Source organism: Ascaphus truei, chromosome 3 (genome assembly GCF_040206685.1).
Source record: "Ascaphus truei isolate aAscTru1 chromosome 3, aAscTru1.hap1, whole genome shotgun sequence".
Lineage (NCBI taxonomy): Eukaryota > Metazoa > Chordata > Amphibia > Anura > Ascaphidae > Ascaphus > Ascaphus truei.
Genome location: NC_134485.1, coordinates 20,541,880 through 20,560,304, shown reverse-complemented (window position 1 = coordinate 20,560,304; position 18,425 = coordinate 20,541,880). Strand labels below are relative to the sequence as shown.

The following is an 18,425-nucleotide window of genomic DNA, read 5'->3' as shown; positions in this document are numbered from 1 at the left end:
GTTCATTAAAAGACAAAATATGCAAAGCACGGAAGGCCTGTTACTAACACGATAAAAAAAAGGTAGACAGGAGAAAGCAGAACGGGCTGATCTTATATTCCCCTCACACAGCACTGAAATACACTATGTTTTTTTTGTGAGTTTCTCTATTCTCTGAGATGATACATGGGTGGTGTAGAAATTATACAGTATGTCCTCCTAGATTACCCCTAACACAAATCAATAAGCAAGTCATTTCTTTCACTCACTAGGTGTACTGTACGTTGAATAAGATCTGACACATCCACTTTTTCTCAAGATGAACATACTTTAGCTTGTTCTAGCAGCATGTGCATACCATAGAAGGCCATTTATTAAGAAATACTGGTCCCTCCCTTTTTTCTTTTTTCTTCTTTCTATATGTAAAGCATGTGACAATGTGTCATTCTACATACTTACCTAAACTGGGAATTGTATGGTGCTCCTGTTATAAATCTGTAAACAAAATCCTGCTTGTGTGCCTAATGAAATGGCCGCCTTTCAGTTTCAATCAATCCTTCTGTCTGTGTAACTCAGCAGCTACAATGTATTCTTATATTACTAAAGTGACAAAGACTATTGTTACAGTTTGCAGCTCAAACTGCTGGGAATATTGGCAACCAATTATCAAAAACAAGAAAGTGTTGCAAAGATTTTGCACTGCTGGGGAGGTGGGATAAAACCTGCTATAGATATCAAAGGATGTGCAGTATATTAAAACTCATTAAAAATGGCGAAGAAAATAGCATATACAAGCGCCAATACTAAAGTATACCTCTAAAGTGAAAATTAAATGATCAACCAGTGATGACCAAAAACATATGATAAAGTGTCCTAAAATAAATGGAAGTCTCTTCAGTGGTGCAATGTCCAAAAAAAAAGGTCTATTAATTTGGTGCAGTATCCTGCAGCCTAAAATAACCTGGGGTTCTCTGAAAAAAAAACCTCTGTAGAAATTGCTGGGTGAAGGTTCTTGTGGGCGCAGTTAATGGATCCAGATTGTATGCGGAAAAAAGAAGAAAAACGTATACTGTAGTGTAGTTTGTTTTAATCATATAAGGCACAATTCTGTTGATGGGGTCTATGGCGTTTACACTCACATTCTAGCTATCTTGAGCTTTGTGTATATAACATGAATGGTGCAGGATAATCGGTCACTCTGCCTTCTCCTTGCTTCAGGTCCTTTTCTTCATAGAGGGAGACAGAAAACAGAAAAAAAGCACATTGCACAGTCTGTCTCTCCAATTTCGGAATATAACGTGCAGAAAGGGTACTCACATTTTCATTGTGATGATTCAAAGCATAAATGCAGATTTTTTCCTGTGTGCTTTTGTATCATGGAAATGTTCTTCCTGAATGGAGTGTCTTCAAGGTAAGGCTGAGTCCCCGCTAGCGCTGAAGGGGCGACGCTTGCAGCGGTTAGATACATATATAGATATATGTAAGTCCCCGCTCACGCGATGCTCGTGCGCGGGCACACACGCTCACTCGCGACCGGCGCATAGGTAAACATAAAACTTATACTTACCCGCGCGCTCAACTACCCGCAATGCCCCCCCTCCCTCCCCCACGCACACTTACAAGCCGGACACCCGGCGCTCATGCTTGGAGCGCTCTCCAAGCATGACCGCGCTCAGCGCTAGCGGGAACTTTGCCAAACACTATTGCCTACTGCTTAGGCTATGTGAAATATGACTACCAATCTCCCTTGGGCTGGATGCCTAATGGGTCTGACCCTCACTAGAGCACCCCCCATCCCCCCCAGGGAGGTTAATGAAGCCAAAAAGGTATATATATAAAAATTAATCTTTTAATAAATATTGACAATCAAAAAAAAACATTAAAGGAAAAATAGTGGGACTGGATGTGCTCACAGGAGTGAACCAGTCCTGATCTTAGTGCCTTCACTCAGTATCTTTGGAGGGGAGCCAATCCGGTGGGATGCAACAGCTTACACACACACAGCTGCTCTCTGCCTCTGCGAGTGTGTGTTTAACTATCCCTTGCCGGTCCTGGACTGATTATGTCACCATTGAAGTTCCGTTGTGTCACATCCCACACCTGTCCTTCACAGCGCAAAAACAACACCCTACGGATTTCGTGACTCTAAGTGGGTCACTTCATCAAGGGTAGTGGTCAGCTAAGACCCAGAGGGGCCATTATATAGCCCAATGTCTTATTTAACCCATTGATGGACAGGGGACCTAAGTCAGCATTAAATCAGCACTTGAATGTAAAGGACACAAAACAACTACATATCGGTTACACTGTGAATGATAAAGTATCAAACAAAATGTTACAAGAAAACTAGAAACTTATCTAGTGCAAAGATTATAGCAGTAATAAATATGAATGCTATAACAATGAATAGGATATGAGTTACAAAACGATATGAAACCTTGTTGGTACTCATAAAAGTGTATAGAACACTCATTTATCAAAAAGTGATAATGATTATTACTTGTTTTTTTTTTTTTTAAAAACTTGTTTTAAAAAATGGCTAGTGAGCCTATTATTCTTAATAGGAGCACAAATCAGAAAGAAGTTAATTAAAAACAATGACATCATACTAGCTCTGAAATAAATAACATCATTAAAGATGACATTAAGGGTTGAGTTAAAGAAAAAAAAACAGTCACTGTTATCTAATATTACAGGACTGATTTATTGAAAATAATATGTAGAAGATTTCACCTTTTGCCACGTTAATGCTATTAATATTAAGAGACCAGTTAATTTGTTTTTGCAAATCTTTAACAGGTAGTTTTATACAGAAATAAAGCATCAAGCGCTCAAAAAGTGCCCCTCACTGCACACATAAAAACATAGGGGGTTTTTTTTGTGCTTTTATGTCAAGTCAGACTTGGTTACCATGTTATTGCTGAGGAAAATTAACATATACCTTAATAAAATTAATGTAAAAAAATCCACTTAATGCCTTATTAAAACCACTTTCCAAATACTGTAACAAGCTCAGGCAATGTACGTTGGGGGATAAGAGATTAAAAAATAAAAAAACTTGATTAATTAAAGTTCAGACGCATCTCCACGACACAATTTACATCAAGTAAGACATTTGTGTCTCCTAATAATGTCAGCTGGGAAATAAAATACATCTGAAGACCCATCAAAATCATTACAATTGGTATCTTCATCATTTTTCATGGCAGCCGTGCATGTAGATGATGTTATAAAAATATAAGTTATAATTTGTGACTTTATTCTTTCCAAAGATACATTGAAATAACATTAGCTTAAATCTGCTGCAATTGCATATTGTAGAAAAGGAGTTTGTCAAGGACAATACCCAAACACTACTGATGTGGATGATACTAATAGGAGATATACAGTACAGGCAGTCATCGTTTTACAACGCTTCGTTTTACAACGAATGGCTTATCCAACGTTATGCAATGCATACCTATGTTCATTTTTACAACGCCAAAACGGCTTATCCAACGCTCTTACGACGCTTTGCAACGTTGTTTATGTGTATGTGTGTGTATACACACATACACATAAACAATGTTGCAAAGCGTCGTAAGAGCGTATATATATATATATATATATATATATATATATATATACTATATAATATTATATTATACTATATAATATATTATTTATTAAGTTATATTATATATATAATACAGTATATACACTATATAATTTATGTGTGTGCTGCATATCTTATTGCCTGCGTAAAATATTTGGTGTATTTTAGTGTTAAAAATGCCTTCAGGAACGGAACCTCTCATTTAAACAGTGTTCCTATGGGAAAACGTGTTTTGCTTTACAACATTTCACTATCCAAATCGCTTTTGAGTAACGCATTGTGTCGGATAACCGAGGACTGCCTGTACTTCCCAGAACTACTTATTGTGCCTACTGCTTGGGTATTTAATGCTGTTGTTGTGTTTAGGAAGTACAGTATATTTGGTGTGAAAGAAAAGTGTTGTCATAATCATGTACTATGCCAGGGGTGCGCAAACCTATCCCCCTGTGCCCCCCTGTCTCCTCTCCTCCCCCTCCTGCTCGCGCCCCCCTCCTTACCTTGTCTTCAGCGTCAAATGACGACGCGGGGTCATGTGATGTCACGTTGCCATGGCGTCACCGAAGACAAGGTAAGTGAGTTACAGAGGCCTCACGCGATGCCCCGACATTTTATTTAAAATGCATTGGGGAAGAGCGTGGGGCCTCTGCAACCGCCATGCCCCCCTTGGGAAATCTTGTGCCCCCCTTGGGGGTGTGTCTCCAAGTTTGCGCACCCCTGTACTATGCTACCGAGAATCACTATAGCCCTGGAGATGTGTTTCATCTTAATGGTAAAGCAATCCAATATATTAAAAACAAAAAAAAAAAAAAAAAAAGGAGAAGGAGCAGCTCAGTGAGTAAAGACACTGACTGGCACTGAGATTGAAGCAGGGGAGCCTGGTTCAATTCCTGGTGCTGGCTCCCTGTGACCTTGGGCAAGTCACTTTATCTCCCTGTGCCTAAGGCACCAAAAAATAGATTGTAAGCTCCATAGGGCAGGGACTGTGTCTGCAAAATGTCTCTGAAAGTGCTACGTAAAACTAGCAGCTCTATATAAGAACAAACTTTTATTATTATTATATAAAATGGATACATGGTTAGGATAGAGCAATGGTGCTCAAAGTGCTGTGTGTGTGCTCCTGGAGGGAGGGAGAACACTGGGTATTAAGGTATCATTAACTTGTATACTCAGTCCATAATAATGGGGGGGGGCACCAGAAAGCCCTGAAGGTTGGGGAAGTTGTCCTAGGACACCCTCCTTCACCTCATTGGGATAGCCCCTTATGAGTACTCACTGTCTTGTTCACCTCCAGAGTCTCCCTTCCAATGCGTGCCGCTGTATATAATGAATTCCAGAGATGTAGTTGTGTAGCGCACAGCATCCAAATGAGAGCAGGTCTGGCGAAAACTTTCTTTATTAGCAAGGCATAAAAAAGAGGGACGCAGCCCTTCAACGCGTTTCGTGCAAAGCACTTTGTCAAGAAGTGCCTTTACACAATATACAGCCACTTAAATACAAAAGATCAGTCAAATCTCGCGATATGTTGTGACATCATCAAACCGCCACTATCCAATGAGAGAGTCATTCCCCGCGCATGCGCGCCGCGATCGAGCCCCGTGATAGCAACAGCCACCGCATACCATCCTTCTCACTGACGCTGCGACGTGCACCAGCTGGTAAGCACAACGCTGCTCAGGAGACCAGCCCTGGATGCGGCAATTGAGCACACCAGACCCTCCGCCACGCGCATGCGCACATGGATGTTCTAAAGTGCCTTATCTATTGACGGATCGGTGCACCTGAGCTGTCAAAGAATAGAGGAAGCAGACTCAAAATGGATACATGTACTGTATGATGTTTCCATGCAGTATAATAACTAAGCTGTGTTATAGCACGGTAGTTGTTGTTTTTCTGCCACTGCGTATAGTTTGCCTTTCATCTGTTACCTAATACTGTAGTAGACCAGTGAGGAGAAGACATTAATTACTTTATGAATTAAAAATATATTAGGAAAAACTTTATGGAACTAGAGAGTGCAAAGAAGAGCCACCAAATTAATAAAGGGCATGGAAAATTTAACTTACTGTATGAGGAGAGGCTAGCTAAATTAGATTTATTTACATTAGAAAAGAGGCGTCTAAGAGGGGATATGATAACTATATACACATATATTCGGGGACAGTACAAGGAGCTTTCAAAAGAACTATTTATCTAAAGGGAAGTACAAAGGACACAGGGTCACTTCTTTAGGTGGGAAGAAAGTAGATTTCACCAGCAACTAAGGAAAGTAAGGGCAATTAAAATCTGCAATTCATTACCCATGGAGACTGTGATGGCAGATACAATAGATTTGTTCAAAAAAAGGTTGGACATCTTTTAAGAAAGGAAAGGTATACTGGGATATACCAAATAAGTACACATGAGAAGTATGTTGATCCAGGGAGTAATCCGATTGCCAATTCTTGGATTCAGGAAGGAATTATTTTTTCCCCTTATGAGATATCATTGGATGATACTGTATAACACAGGGTTTTTTTTTGTTTGCTTTCCTCTAGATCAATAAGGAAGTATAGATATAGGATGAAGTATCTGTTGTCTAAATTAAGCATAGGTTGAACTTGCTGGACGTATGTCTTTTTTCAACCTCATCTACTACGTAACTATATGTTTCAAATCTAAATATTGTGAATTTTAACATTAAAAAAAGTTTGATGTAGTGTATAATGTACTTGATAAACAGACGACAGCTTTTTTCAGTAGTAGGGTGGACGTTATTAAATGTCTATCAAACACTATTACGGTGGTATTATTGCATCAACATCAACTTAGTCCATGTACTCCTCTTGACAAAGAGTTGTTTCCCGAAACGTTGAGGAGCTCAGGCGTGTCGGCCCTTTTTGTATTGTTTATATACTTTTCTGATATTACTTTGAGTATTGTGGGAGATTTGAATCGTGTGATGTTTGTCACAGATGTTTCCCTTATCGTAAAAACTTTTTCGATAGAAATTTGGATAAAGGATTTTTCTCTGAGTAGTGTGCAAACTCTTTTATTATTGTGATTGGAGTTTCCCCCATTTTTTTCCCCTTGTTTAAAAAAAAATCTTTTGCGTGTAGTGTTACTTTATTTAGTGTTGTACGTTTAGTGCAGAACATGTATATATAATGTTTCTATTTGATTCTCTTTGAATACACGAAAGGCAATTGTAATTATGTATAGAGACGGGCGCATCTTTTTGGGCAGACTTAGATCCACAGCAGGTCGGACGGTTCCTCTGGTCCGCGGATTGTAGCGGATCAATATCAAAAAGGGCGCTTCGCATTATGCATATTTTTTATTATAATTGCCAATACACTCTGCGGGTTCTCCAATCCGAGAGTTCAGCGATCCGTTAACGGATTGTTAAGAATTCGCCGAGTTGCTTAATCCGCGGATTGGATTCTACAAATCCATTAAGGGATTGTATCCAATGGCGGTTCTTGGTGAATCCGCATGGATTAAAACCAACCAAATCCATTCGCGGATTTTACACTGCAAACGGATTTGGGGGGGGGGGGGGGGAAATGCGAGATAATTTGGAAAACGGATTTGGACGGATTTGCCTATCTGTAATTATGTCAGAGAGATCCAGTCCACCACATTCAATTGATATAATGTTTAAATGTAACCTATGAAAGGTAAGGGATAGAGATGGTCTCAACTGTAAAAATTGGGTTGCCGAAATTCCACCGAAATTAATTCCGCACCCCAAAACCGCATGCAGATTTCATGCTTGACAATCCGGGCGGATTCATTCAAATTCGCCATTGATATCAATCCGGACGGGTGTGCTCCAAAACGAACATTAAACTGTTAACCAGGAAGTGGAAGTGGTCTGCTTTTAAAGTAAGGCAGGGGCAGAGAGGTATATGCACTCATTTTGGTGCTACATGACGGACATGCACATAAGTGTCTATGGTATAACAGAAGAGGGATAAAAATATTCCCTGCTCCATCTGCCAGACTGCCAGACTGCCAGACATATACTGCATTTAAATACTTAATTTTACAATAAATAACACTCTACAAATGACAGCTAGCTATGCCGCCGCTTGCTTCCCAAAGTGTTATCGGGTTTACAAGTCTAAGGCACCTTAGGAATGGGGTATGGTGTCAGACCCCACAAGATCAGAATTTCAACCCGCACAATCTCTGTTATTCAGAACAAAAGCTCTAGCAGTATGAACTAAAACAGCTGATACGTTGCAGTGCACATTGTTGACTAACAGCATACCCTCCTAGGGATATCTATTTTGTTGATTTGAACTGTATTTGTAACCTTGAAAGCACTTCAAGCACAAAGTAATAATATGTACTGAGGGCTATGAGTTACTGAGGCCAGGTGAGATTAAATAAAAGATGAACAGAACATGGGAACCTCACACTACTGGGTTAGAAGAAAATGGGTGCCACCTCAGCAGCTCTAGGGATTACACAGATATAACGGCGGTTTGACAAGCAAGCACTGCTTTTATTTGTAAATTAATATTATTGGTAATTATCTGGATGTTATACATTGTCATCTTCTTAAACCCTAAAGAGATGGATAAAAACAAGGGGAAGCACAGCTGTGACAATAGTGCTAGCCATCAGCTGGTTTCGCTCACACGGCTAGAGCTGTGGCTTAGAGATACGGTGGTTGTGGGTTTTAAGCCTGTTGGTTCTGACATGATTCCAGTCATTAGGGTGGTGCCTTAGGTTTATTATCAACTCTATATAGTTGGTATGGAAATCCTTTTAGAAAGTGTGGGGCGGCACTCATTAAATATACTTTGCATAGCCATTAGCATATCACTCAGGTGTGCTCCCTTTTCTGTGTTCTTTCGTTCGTACGGGTTCCTTTTTAACAATCCACAGACGGATGGTCAAAAATTGGTCCAGGAACAGATTTTTCATTGCCTCTGAAATAAAATTTAAAATCCTAGGTTGCGGATTTCACTTTTGGAGAGTGATCTGCGGAAATCCACGTATCAAAGGAACTGCCCGATTTCAGGTGGATCCAAATTTCCAGAAACAATTCGCCCATATCTAATAAATGGGCTTATTCTGTAAATTCAAAAATTATATTTTGACCCCTGGGCTGCCAGCAACTGTGCCAAGGGTTTAAATATGTGTAAAAAGATAGCTATCAGGCTGGTATTGCACTGATTTTGAATATTCACTATCAGCGTTTTTTGCAACACAATGAAAAAAAATGTATGATCTGTTTAAACTATAATATTTGCAGCACTGCTTTAATAAATATAGTATGCTGGATGGACAAAATGCTCTTTACACGTAAGATTTTATATCTGAATGAGAACATGTATAATTGTATTTGGTGTAGTGTATGAAGATAGTAATTAGATGTATAGTGCTATGTGCCATATGTCAAAGTAAAATATTGTTCAGCATATTGTAATTATCTGATTGCACAATTATGCCAGTGAAACAGACATGCTTGTCAGACAAATGTGTAATGGATGTAATCAGCAGAGTAACACATATACATACACAGATCTTATGTAAATCAATCTAATACATATGGGGGCAAAATTGGACTTAAATCACTGTCTTAACACGTACATAACATGTTGTCGTAATTAGTCTTCAATTTTTTTCTTTTCTTCATCTAGAGACAAGGTTCTGGGGCAACAAGTGGCAAAGACCAGACATCAGGTGGGAATGGTAAGACTCATTTGTTTATGTAGTCATTTGAATATTGTTGTGAGCAAACCAGAATCACGTGCATTGCATTCATTACATTACAATCACATACATGACCTTTTCATTCCTGCGCTTTTGTTATTAATGTTTGTGAAACTAAAAACAAATGAGTGGTTCAGGTGGATTGGTTTTTTTTATTCCATTTTATTAGGTCTGTTTTTTTAAAGCATAATGGCCGGTATGTCTTGTTAATGTCTATTTAATTGAATAGTGTTTAATAGTGCCACACCCTGAAGTGGTGGGGGGTGAAGGAGGATAGCTTTCTTATCGATGGATGGGTTCCACGAACACATTGGCAGCTATACCTTCTTTGGGGTCACCTTGTCTTAAATTTCGTGTCACTGAGTTGTCTCCAAAGCAACAAAGACTTCAATGGCTGATTAATAGCAATACCGCAATAATAAAAGTAAAAAGTACTGACTCGTTGTCATTGTTTATTATCTCTATTACTACTACGCTAGCGGTGCCGGACTTACGCTTAAGCTAACTGAGCTGTGGCTTAGGGCATCCAAAATAGAAAAGAAAAAAAAACATTTTTAGTTTTAAATTCAGATTAATTAATTAAATAGTTAAATAAAGAAGACGGGCGGAAAAGAAGATTCTTTATCAATACAGACATTTTTGTTCAAAAGTTACGTCAATCATCATGTGCATCGAAAGTGACAAACATCGTAGCTTATCATTTGAAGACAATGACTTTGCTCTCCTAAAATCTTGAAAGAAAATATTTTAATATAAAAATGAATGTGATCTGCAAACACTGTTCATTTTACCTTCACACCGTCTTCTTTGTGTATAACAATTCTAGCATAATGCTTTCATTCATTTCAGTTTCATGGTTATATTTTCAATGGTCCCTTCAGTCAGAATAATAAATCTATTTCTCATTTTTGCGGCCTCTTCAACTTGACTTATCTTAGGGCCTCAGAAGGTCAAAGTCCAGTCCTGCATACTAGCATATGCCCAACTGTAATCTGACCCATGTATGTTGGAGAACATATTTTACGTGTCCTTTGGTTATGGTTCTCATTCAAATTTATATTTCCAAAGCTAGTCTACATATGATTGGATAATTTGTAACTGAAGGTGACATACAGGTGTAGCAGAGGTTATTGCTCCTGCTTGGGTGTTATGGTGGGGATATAACATTTCTGGGTTACTGTATAACGCGTTATGTTATGTTCTCAGCGAGTGCAATGAAGACTGCTACTGTACATCTACTGTATAGGAAAAGAGCACTACTGATTAACCAGAGATCTTCTAGCCCAGGGGTGTGCAAAGTGGGGGAGATTTTCTGGGGAGGGGTCGCGGTTGTTACAGGCCCTGCTTTACCCCGAAAGTATTTAAAATAAATGCCGGGGATCGCAGAGGCCTCTGTAATTTCCAGCGACACGTCTCCATGGCAACCTGGTGTCAAATTGCATCGCGGGGTCACTTGACGCCAGAACCATGCAGGGAGAGGGGGGGAGGGGCACAAACTGGAGGGGAGAGGAGATAGGGGGCACATGTAGGAAACTTTGCGGACCCCTGTTCTAGCCCCAAATGCACATCAATGTGAAGTGACAGCACTCGCATGGACTTTATATACTTGAAGAAATGTATTTTGAACAGAAGGTCAATGGTTCGGTGCCTTCTTCATCCACAGTGAGAAAAGTGATCCATATATACACTCAACCAAGACGCTGCCGGGTAAAGTTTGCCCTGTATGTTGGATATGCAACTGGTGTTGCTAGGCAACCATTACCTAGCAACGCCATGGACTTTATGAGATACTTGTGGAAATGTATTTACTGCCGAGTAAAGTTGGCACTAAATCTGCAACTAGCATTGCAAAGTAATCGTTATGTAAGCCGTGTTGTGGTTGAATGTACAGTATACATGGATCAATTTGCTCACTGTTCTGTGTCTTGATTGAGGTTCATTTAAGGATTGAAATGTTGACCTTACATTATAAATACATTATTAAAGTCCATATGAGCAAGGACACTTCACATTGATGCAATTTGTAGCTGAGCCAAATAATGCTAGGTTTACTTTCCATGTTTTGTTGTGTTTACACTAGCAAATGCATTTGTGCTGCTTAGTGGATTCAATTGCCATGGTGATTCAGGTTCCCTATTCAATGTTTTGTCAATCTTCGTATTTGGTTCGTTAGAGCACTATGATACTGTACAGTATAATTTAAGGATCTAATATCAACATGTTTCACGAGTACCCAATATCTCACCAGCTATAATGTAGTGGTCATTCTGGTGGCGTTATATAGCAGCTATACAAGAGCTTTCAAGACCTCAAAAATATTATAATAACTCCCTGTTGTGTTGTGTCATTGTTTTTTCATAACCGCCCCATTCCACAGTAACAGCGCCCCCTCGGACACGGGATGGTGGTTTTGTGGATTAATGATATTAGTATCATACAGTAGTATTAGATTAAGTCTGGTAAGAAGGAGCAAAACCCAAAAGACGGAGAATTGCTGAAACTCCAAACACAGGGCACTCAAATAGGTATGACAGGTACGCAAATAATAATAATTTATTGTTCAAAAACAGATTTAAAAAAATGGACAAATAAAGTAAACCCAATTAAAAAACAATTCACAACTACTCTAGATCACAAAAAAAAATATAAGCCAATTGGCTGTAGAAAGCAGCATAAAGATAAAGTAAAGGAAGCAGCACATCTCAATAGGTCAAAATAATAACAACAATGTGTCACAGAGATCCCAAATAAACAGAAGGGGTTAAAATAACCCCGCCTGCATGTAGGGGATAGCTGTCCAGCTGGATAGAAAATCTGTCAGGTGTAACAATCAGATGCATATAATCATGAGACATGCAATGAGCATCAACCAGCACAAAACTAGATGCAAACCCAGAAAAAAGGTGATAAACTCTCATGGAACACTAGTATACTGTCATATGTTATGTCAAATATGATGTCATCTGTTGATATAAACATCAGGTAACGTGTAAATAGACAAAACAATGATGGAACATCTAAAGGTATTGAAATCAGGCGTTTTAACCAGAGACACGCTGGATATTCGTCCTAACAAACATTCAGTAAATACGTCCAATGGATATTAGTACTAGATTTTACACTCGTATTTACCGAGTGTTTGTTAGGACGAATATCCAGTGTGTCTCTGGTTAAAACGCCTGATTTCAATACCTTTAGATGTAGGTGATAGGGGGGAGAAAGAGAGGTGATAGGGGGAGAAAGAGAGAGGTGATAGGGGGGAGAAAGAGAGAGGTGAGAGGGGGGGCAGAAAGACAGGGGGGAGGGGAAGAGAGTGGTGAGGGGGGAGGGAGAGATAGGTGAGGGGGCAGGGGGAGAGAGATGTGTGTGTGTGTGGGGGGAGAGAGAGGTGAGAGGGGGAGAGAGAGGTGATTGGGGAGAGAGAGGTGAGGGGGAGAGAGAGAGGGGTGAGGGTAGGGGGGGTGTTGAGGGGGGAAAGGGATGATGGGGAGAAGTGGGGGGGAGAAAATGGGAGGGGGAGAGGTTGGTGAAGGGGAGAATGGGAAGAGAAGTTGGGGGACAGTGATTTTAACTATGTAACCCATATTCCCCCCCCCCCCCCCATCGCAGATAGGGTGTATGTAAGGGGATCTATATGCATTACCCAGTGTGGTGCTTTACCTGTTAGGCTCACAGGAGGCCTGGCCTCCGTCACGGAGAGCCTGGGGCACGTATGACAATATGAATAACCTTGTACTTGGTGCAGCGCCTCCACCGGCGATGGCTTCCACCAGAGGGGGAGTGGTTCCTGCAGGAAATATATATATCACTCCACACAATGTGTAAAACAACCAAGGACTTTACTGGCAGCAACCGTAAGCATATACACATATACCAACAGGTGTCCCTCCCTCGAGGAGACACTAACTCGGCATCGCGCAGGACGCTACCTTCACCTCCACCTCCACCGGATGATCCCACCCAGTGTCCAGTAACCCCACACAGTATTACCCCACCCTCAAGTGAGATGTATATGTGTGACTGCGCAGCCACTATGTCCTTTGTGAAGGTGATATGACTCATTGGTGCACTTGTAGATTACCTGCCGGGCACTCCGGTGTCCGGGCATGCCAAGGAACTTCACAAAGGATCCCGACGTCGACATTACACCGGAACTACCGTCCGGGGCGATTCCACCCGGATGGCTGATGCAGCAACAGCGAAGATCTGAGCCCAAACCTCTGGACGGACGCGCAGCTTCTGCTGTGTCCCTAACTAGCCCTATGTAGTAAGTGGCAGGGTCCCTAACCTGGGGGCTGTCCCTGACACAACTCACACTACAGGGTGACTCAGGGCTAGCTGGGGCCTTGGGGGCTGCTGGCCTAGTGCAGGGAGTCACTGACTCCTGCACCCTACCTCCTTCCCCTGGCTTCTCCTGGCTCCAACTGCCTAACGTGCTCCAAGCCCACAAAATGTATCTCTTAGCTCCTGCAGAGCCATCCTCCAGCCCTATTGGCTCCCTGGCATCACATGGGGCGCTGCTGAGGCTCATGGGACTTGTAGTCCCTTCCTAGAGCCTTCCCTGGTAGGCTAGAGTTTGCGCGTTTATCTCTGTGCATGCGCAACCCCCCAATGGCCGCCGCAACTCCCTGACCTCTTACGCGCATGCGCAACCCCAGCGCATGCGCGCGCAACTGCAATGGCGGCCCCCGCTAGCCGGGTGCGCCGCTGAGCCTCCTAAGGCTCCAACCGCTCCCTGCTCCGGCCCCCACCTTTGTAAGCAGCCGGCGGGTCCGTCGCTGGCTCCGGTGGCACCCGCGACCGCGTTGCTACAAAGGAGGGGGGGCTCTAGGAGCCGCCGGGGACCGAGGCTACAACTACAAAAAAAAATAGATACAAATTACCTTAGCTCAAGCTACTGTATACAAGTTGTGGAAGAATATTACTTTGTTGCAAGTAACAAAGTTACTATTTGGGACCAGCCAGCTTCTGACAGCACTAGCAGCTGTGAGAGAGCCTGCATGTGCTGTGAGAGAGCCTGCATGTGCTGTGAGAGAGCCTGCATGTGCTGTGAGAGAGCCTGCATGTGCTGTGAGAGAGAGCCTGCATGTGCTGTGAGAGAGCCTGCATGTGCTGTGAGAGAACCTGCATGTGCTGTTAGAGAGCCTGCATGTGCTGTGAGAGAGCCTGCATGTGCTGTGAGAGAGAGCCTGCATGTGCTGTGAGAGAGCCTGCATGTGCTGTGAGAGAGCCTGCATGTGCTGTTAGAGAGCCTGCATGTGCTGTGAGAGAGCCTGCATGTGCTGTTAGAGAGCCTGCATGTGCTGTGAGAGAGCCTGAATGTGCTGTGAGAGAGCCTGCATGTGCTGTGAGAGAGCCTGCATGTGCTGTGAGAGAGCCTGCATGTGCTGTTAGAGAGCCTGCATGTGCCGTGAGAGAGCCTGCATGTGCTGTTAGAGAGCCTGCATGTGCTGTGAGAGAGCCTGCATGTGCTGTGAGAGAGAGCCTGCATGTGCTGTGAGAGAGCCTGCATGTGCTGTGAGAGAGCCTGCATGTGCTGTGAGAGAGAGTCTGCATGTACTGTGAGAGAGAGCCTGCATGTGCTGTGAGAGAGAGTCTGCATGTACTGTGAGAGAGAGCCTGCATGTGCTGGCATTCTGTGTGAGGAGAGGAACAGAGATGCCGCGCTCCCTGTGCATCTATGAAAGGTGAATTGGCAAGTTGCCCAAAATTCCGGGCAAGGAGAGAATCTAAGAATTCTTAATAACAGGCCCCTTAACGATCAACCCTTCTGTGTGCACGTAGAGTACTAGGGCTGACGAGCAGGGTCCAGCATAACCTGCTACAGTGCCTAGCAGAGAACCTTGCAGGGGACCATCTAGTACCTCCAGCATTGCAAACAGCAATTGATGCTGAGCTGGTTTTAAAAGCACGTAAATATACTCAAGTCATTTTGACTACAATTTTCTCTAGAGGAAGACAGCTTCAGAATAGAATAAAATGTGATTGAAGTAACAACAGCAATTTGTGTTTCGAGATGTGCAAATGTCTTCAAATTTGCTTTGCAAATTTTCACTTGATTTTTCACAAAATTCTGGAAAAGGTTCACATTTGCTCGGGAATGAGTGAAAATGCCAGACTTTCATCAGAATACTGTGACATTTTTTTTTAAATGGCAGTATACGGTATAAAGGGTCATGTGACCTGATGGTCATTTGCTTCTGTGTTGGAATTTGCCATGTACATTTTTATGGACTTTTAATGCTTGACTAAAAGAAAAACAAAAATGGCAAATTTTGCCTCGTTCCCAAGCCTGTGTGAAAAACTCACCATCTCTGATTGCGATTTCTCTTTACGAAACATCTACCTAATGATAATTTCTTCTTTATCTAATGATATATATTTATGTTCGCCTTTCCTCTGTGATGGGGAGAAAGGCTCCCCGCGACTCCCCGGAATTTTATTTCTTAATGGTTCGTAAAAGTTTGTAATAATGTATCTTTTTGAATATCTAGAAAGTGAAGGTGTGTCAAATGATCTCATTTATTGGTGGTTATTTTGCTGACAACTTATAGAATCTCCACCGAGCTGCCTACTGTACAGTATGTGCAAGGCCAAATTATAAATGTCATCTATGTACCAATAATAGCGTTGCCACATTTAAGTTTTTATAATACAGGACACTGAAATCCAATGTGAAAGTGTGACATCATAATGAGTTAATGACTGACCTTCAAAACTACTATACAAAATATTATCTGCATAGTTTGTATACAGCTTTCCTTTTAATAAAATCCCACTGTTTAGAATAATCATCACTAAATGTTCACTTGCATTTCAGCATCATTATTAATTGAAAGAGTGAGTAGTGTTTCTGGTCCAAAACTTTAACACTAGTCAATTTGCACTGATGAGTGGTGAATGATTTGCAAACGCTTCAAGCTGAATGGTATCTCCCGCTTGATCGCTATAGTCTTTGCTTTTTATTATCTCCGCTGTTGGCCGGGCGGGGAAAGAGGCGCACTGAACTAACAACTGACGGTGGTTGAAAAAGTAACACCTATGAGGGTGGGTGTCATACAGTCACCAGTATCCGATCACTTGCCTGGGTAAAAACTAAGGCATCTCACAGTAAATGGGACTTCAAGGACCCCCCGCTGTGTTAATCCGATTGGGCCATTAGTCTGGCTGCAGAAATCTCACAGAAATTATGCAGTTTATTGGGAGATTGCCCCAGATTTTCCAAGGCAAGTGATCGGATACTGGTGGCTGCATCTGTATTGTGAGATGTTGGTGAGGCACTGTCCTAACTTTGTCATTTTAATAATTTAGTAAGGCGACATTTATCTGAAAAGATAACCACGACACGCAAGTAAAAATGAATTACGTTTTTATTATTGATTTTATCACAGTCATTTTAAGTTCAGACATTTCATGTCATCACGGCACTAAAATACGGAACAATTATGCATCCCAACAGACGTTTCAGGGACAATGGGACAAATCAATGAAATAAGGGACAATTTCCTATATACTGTACAGCACGTCTGGCAACTCTTAATCATAACATGTACAGCATTGTCAGGAGAGAAGATGAGAGTATATGCATGATTCATGAGTATGTTAGGGTTGCTGGGTTTCATAAATGAGGAAATGTTTAAAATGTTTTATTTATATGTAGAATGAAATGCTGTGGAAAAATAGGGAATTCAGAAGGAGGGACAGTGCTGTGTCTGAATGGCATCACCTTCTTTTAAAATATTGTAAAGCAAAAATAAAATATTCATACAGTAACTATTCCACAGGCATAGTCTATAGAGCACACAGTAAAGATTTTTTGGTGGAAGCAAGTGAAGGTCAGCTAAGAAAGGAGTAGCACTTTAAAACATTGGTAATTGCTAAATCAGACATGCAGCCAGCATTTTCATCAACTACAGAAGACGTGGACTCCCAGCCTGGCAGAATTCCCAGCAAGGTGTTACAATAATCAATTCAAGACCATAATACTGCTTGTGTTAGTAATCCTGTGGAGTCGATAGTTAAGACATTATGGATGTGCCACATGTTGAGAAGGTATAACCTACGTGCTTACACAGCACAGGCAATGATGGTCTGATTTGCCAGTTGACCTAAAATTATTACTTCAATGTTATGCTTGTTGAGAAGAAAATCCGTACTGCCTCACTAAACAGCCAGAGGGAAACAGTAAATATAATCAATGTATAAAAAGGTTGATCTCTTTACGATAGAGTCCACATCAGTTTCACTTAAAAGGGGGGAAAAAAACTGTTTAAAGGTAAAATCTCACCTCAGGTGAATGGATTTACCCAGTTGGCGTGTGATCTGAGCCATGAGTGTCACTTACAGTAGGTTCAAGACGCAGCTGAAGGCTCCTCTGCGGTCGCCAACTCCCAATACAGGCTGTAATTCTCTCATTTTATTTCCCTGCTTCTTTCCTTGTGCAACATGAGCTCTTTAACTTCTGCTTCCAGCAGGACTAGTTTAACCATTAGGTGAACTAGGCAGCCGCCCCAGGCAGAATGTGGGGGGTGGCAGCCGCCTAGTTTGCCTAATGCAGTTTCCTAACCGGGTGCGGGATTTTCCCGAGTAGGGAGAGAGCAGGGCTGTTGCTAGGGGGCGGGGAAGTTTCCTCCATCCTGATTGGCTGCTGCTGGGTAATGCTGCCATTCAGGAGCTGTCAGGAGCCTGGGGCGGCGCCAAGCAGAGGAGGCAGCAGCATGACCTGGAGAGAGGTATGTCAGTGGGGGGGAGAGAGTGTCTGTGTCAGTGAGAGAGAGAGAGTGTAAGTGGGGGGGGGGGAGAGCGTAAGTGGGGGGGGAGAGAGTGTAAGTGGGGGGGAGAGAGTGTAAGTGGGGAAGAGAGGTAGTGTCTGTAGGGGGAGGGAGAGTGCCTGTGGAGGGATGGTGAGGGTCTGTGGAGGGAGTCTGGGGAGGGAGAGAAAGAGTGCCAGGGAGAGTGGGGGGAGAGAGTGTCAGCAAAAGAGAGAGTGTCAATGGGAGAGAGTGTGTCAGCTCGACTTTTTCAGTTAGAAAAAAAATTCAGAACGTTACTGTAATTGGGAGGCGTGTTAGGGGAGGGAAATGGGGTGTTAGGGGAGGGAAGCGGGGGGTTAGGGAAGGGGTTTAGGGGAGGGAAGGGGGGGTTA

General features: G+C 42.0%; 1 protein-coding gene across 2 annotated transcripts in view; it reads left to right on the top strand.

The window, feature by feature from the left end:
• Nucleotides 1-18,425, top strand: part of PCP4 (Purkinje cell protein 4) — an 87,305-nt gene that overhangs the window by 36,682 nt on the left and 32,198 nt on the right. The window contains exon 2 of one of the 2 annotated variants that reach the window (XM_075593715.1): nt 9,208-9,250. In XM_075593715.1, the coding sequence (XP_075449830.1) occupies nt 9,208-9,250 (43 nt within the window). Of the gene's footprint in view, nt 1-9,207; nt 9,260-18,425 lie in introns of both variants that reach the window. The other variant, XM_075593714.1, reaches the window with a different exon arrangement.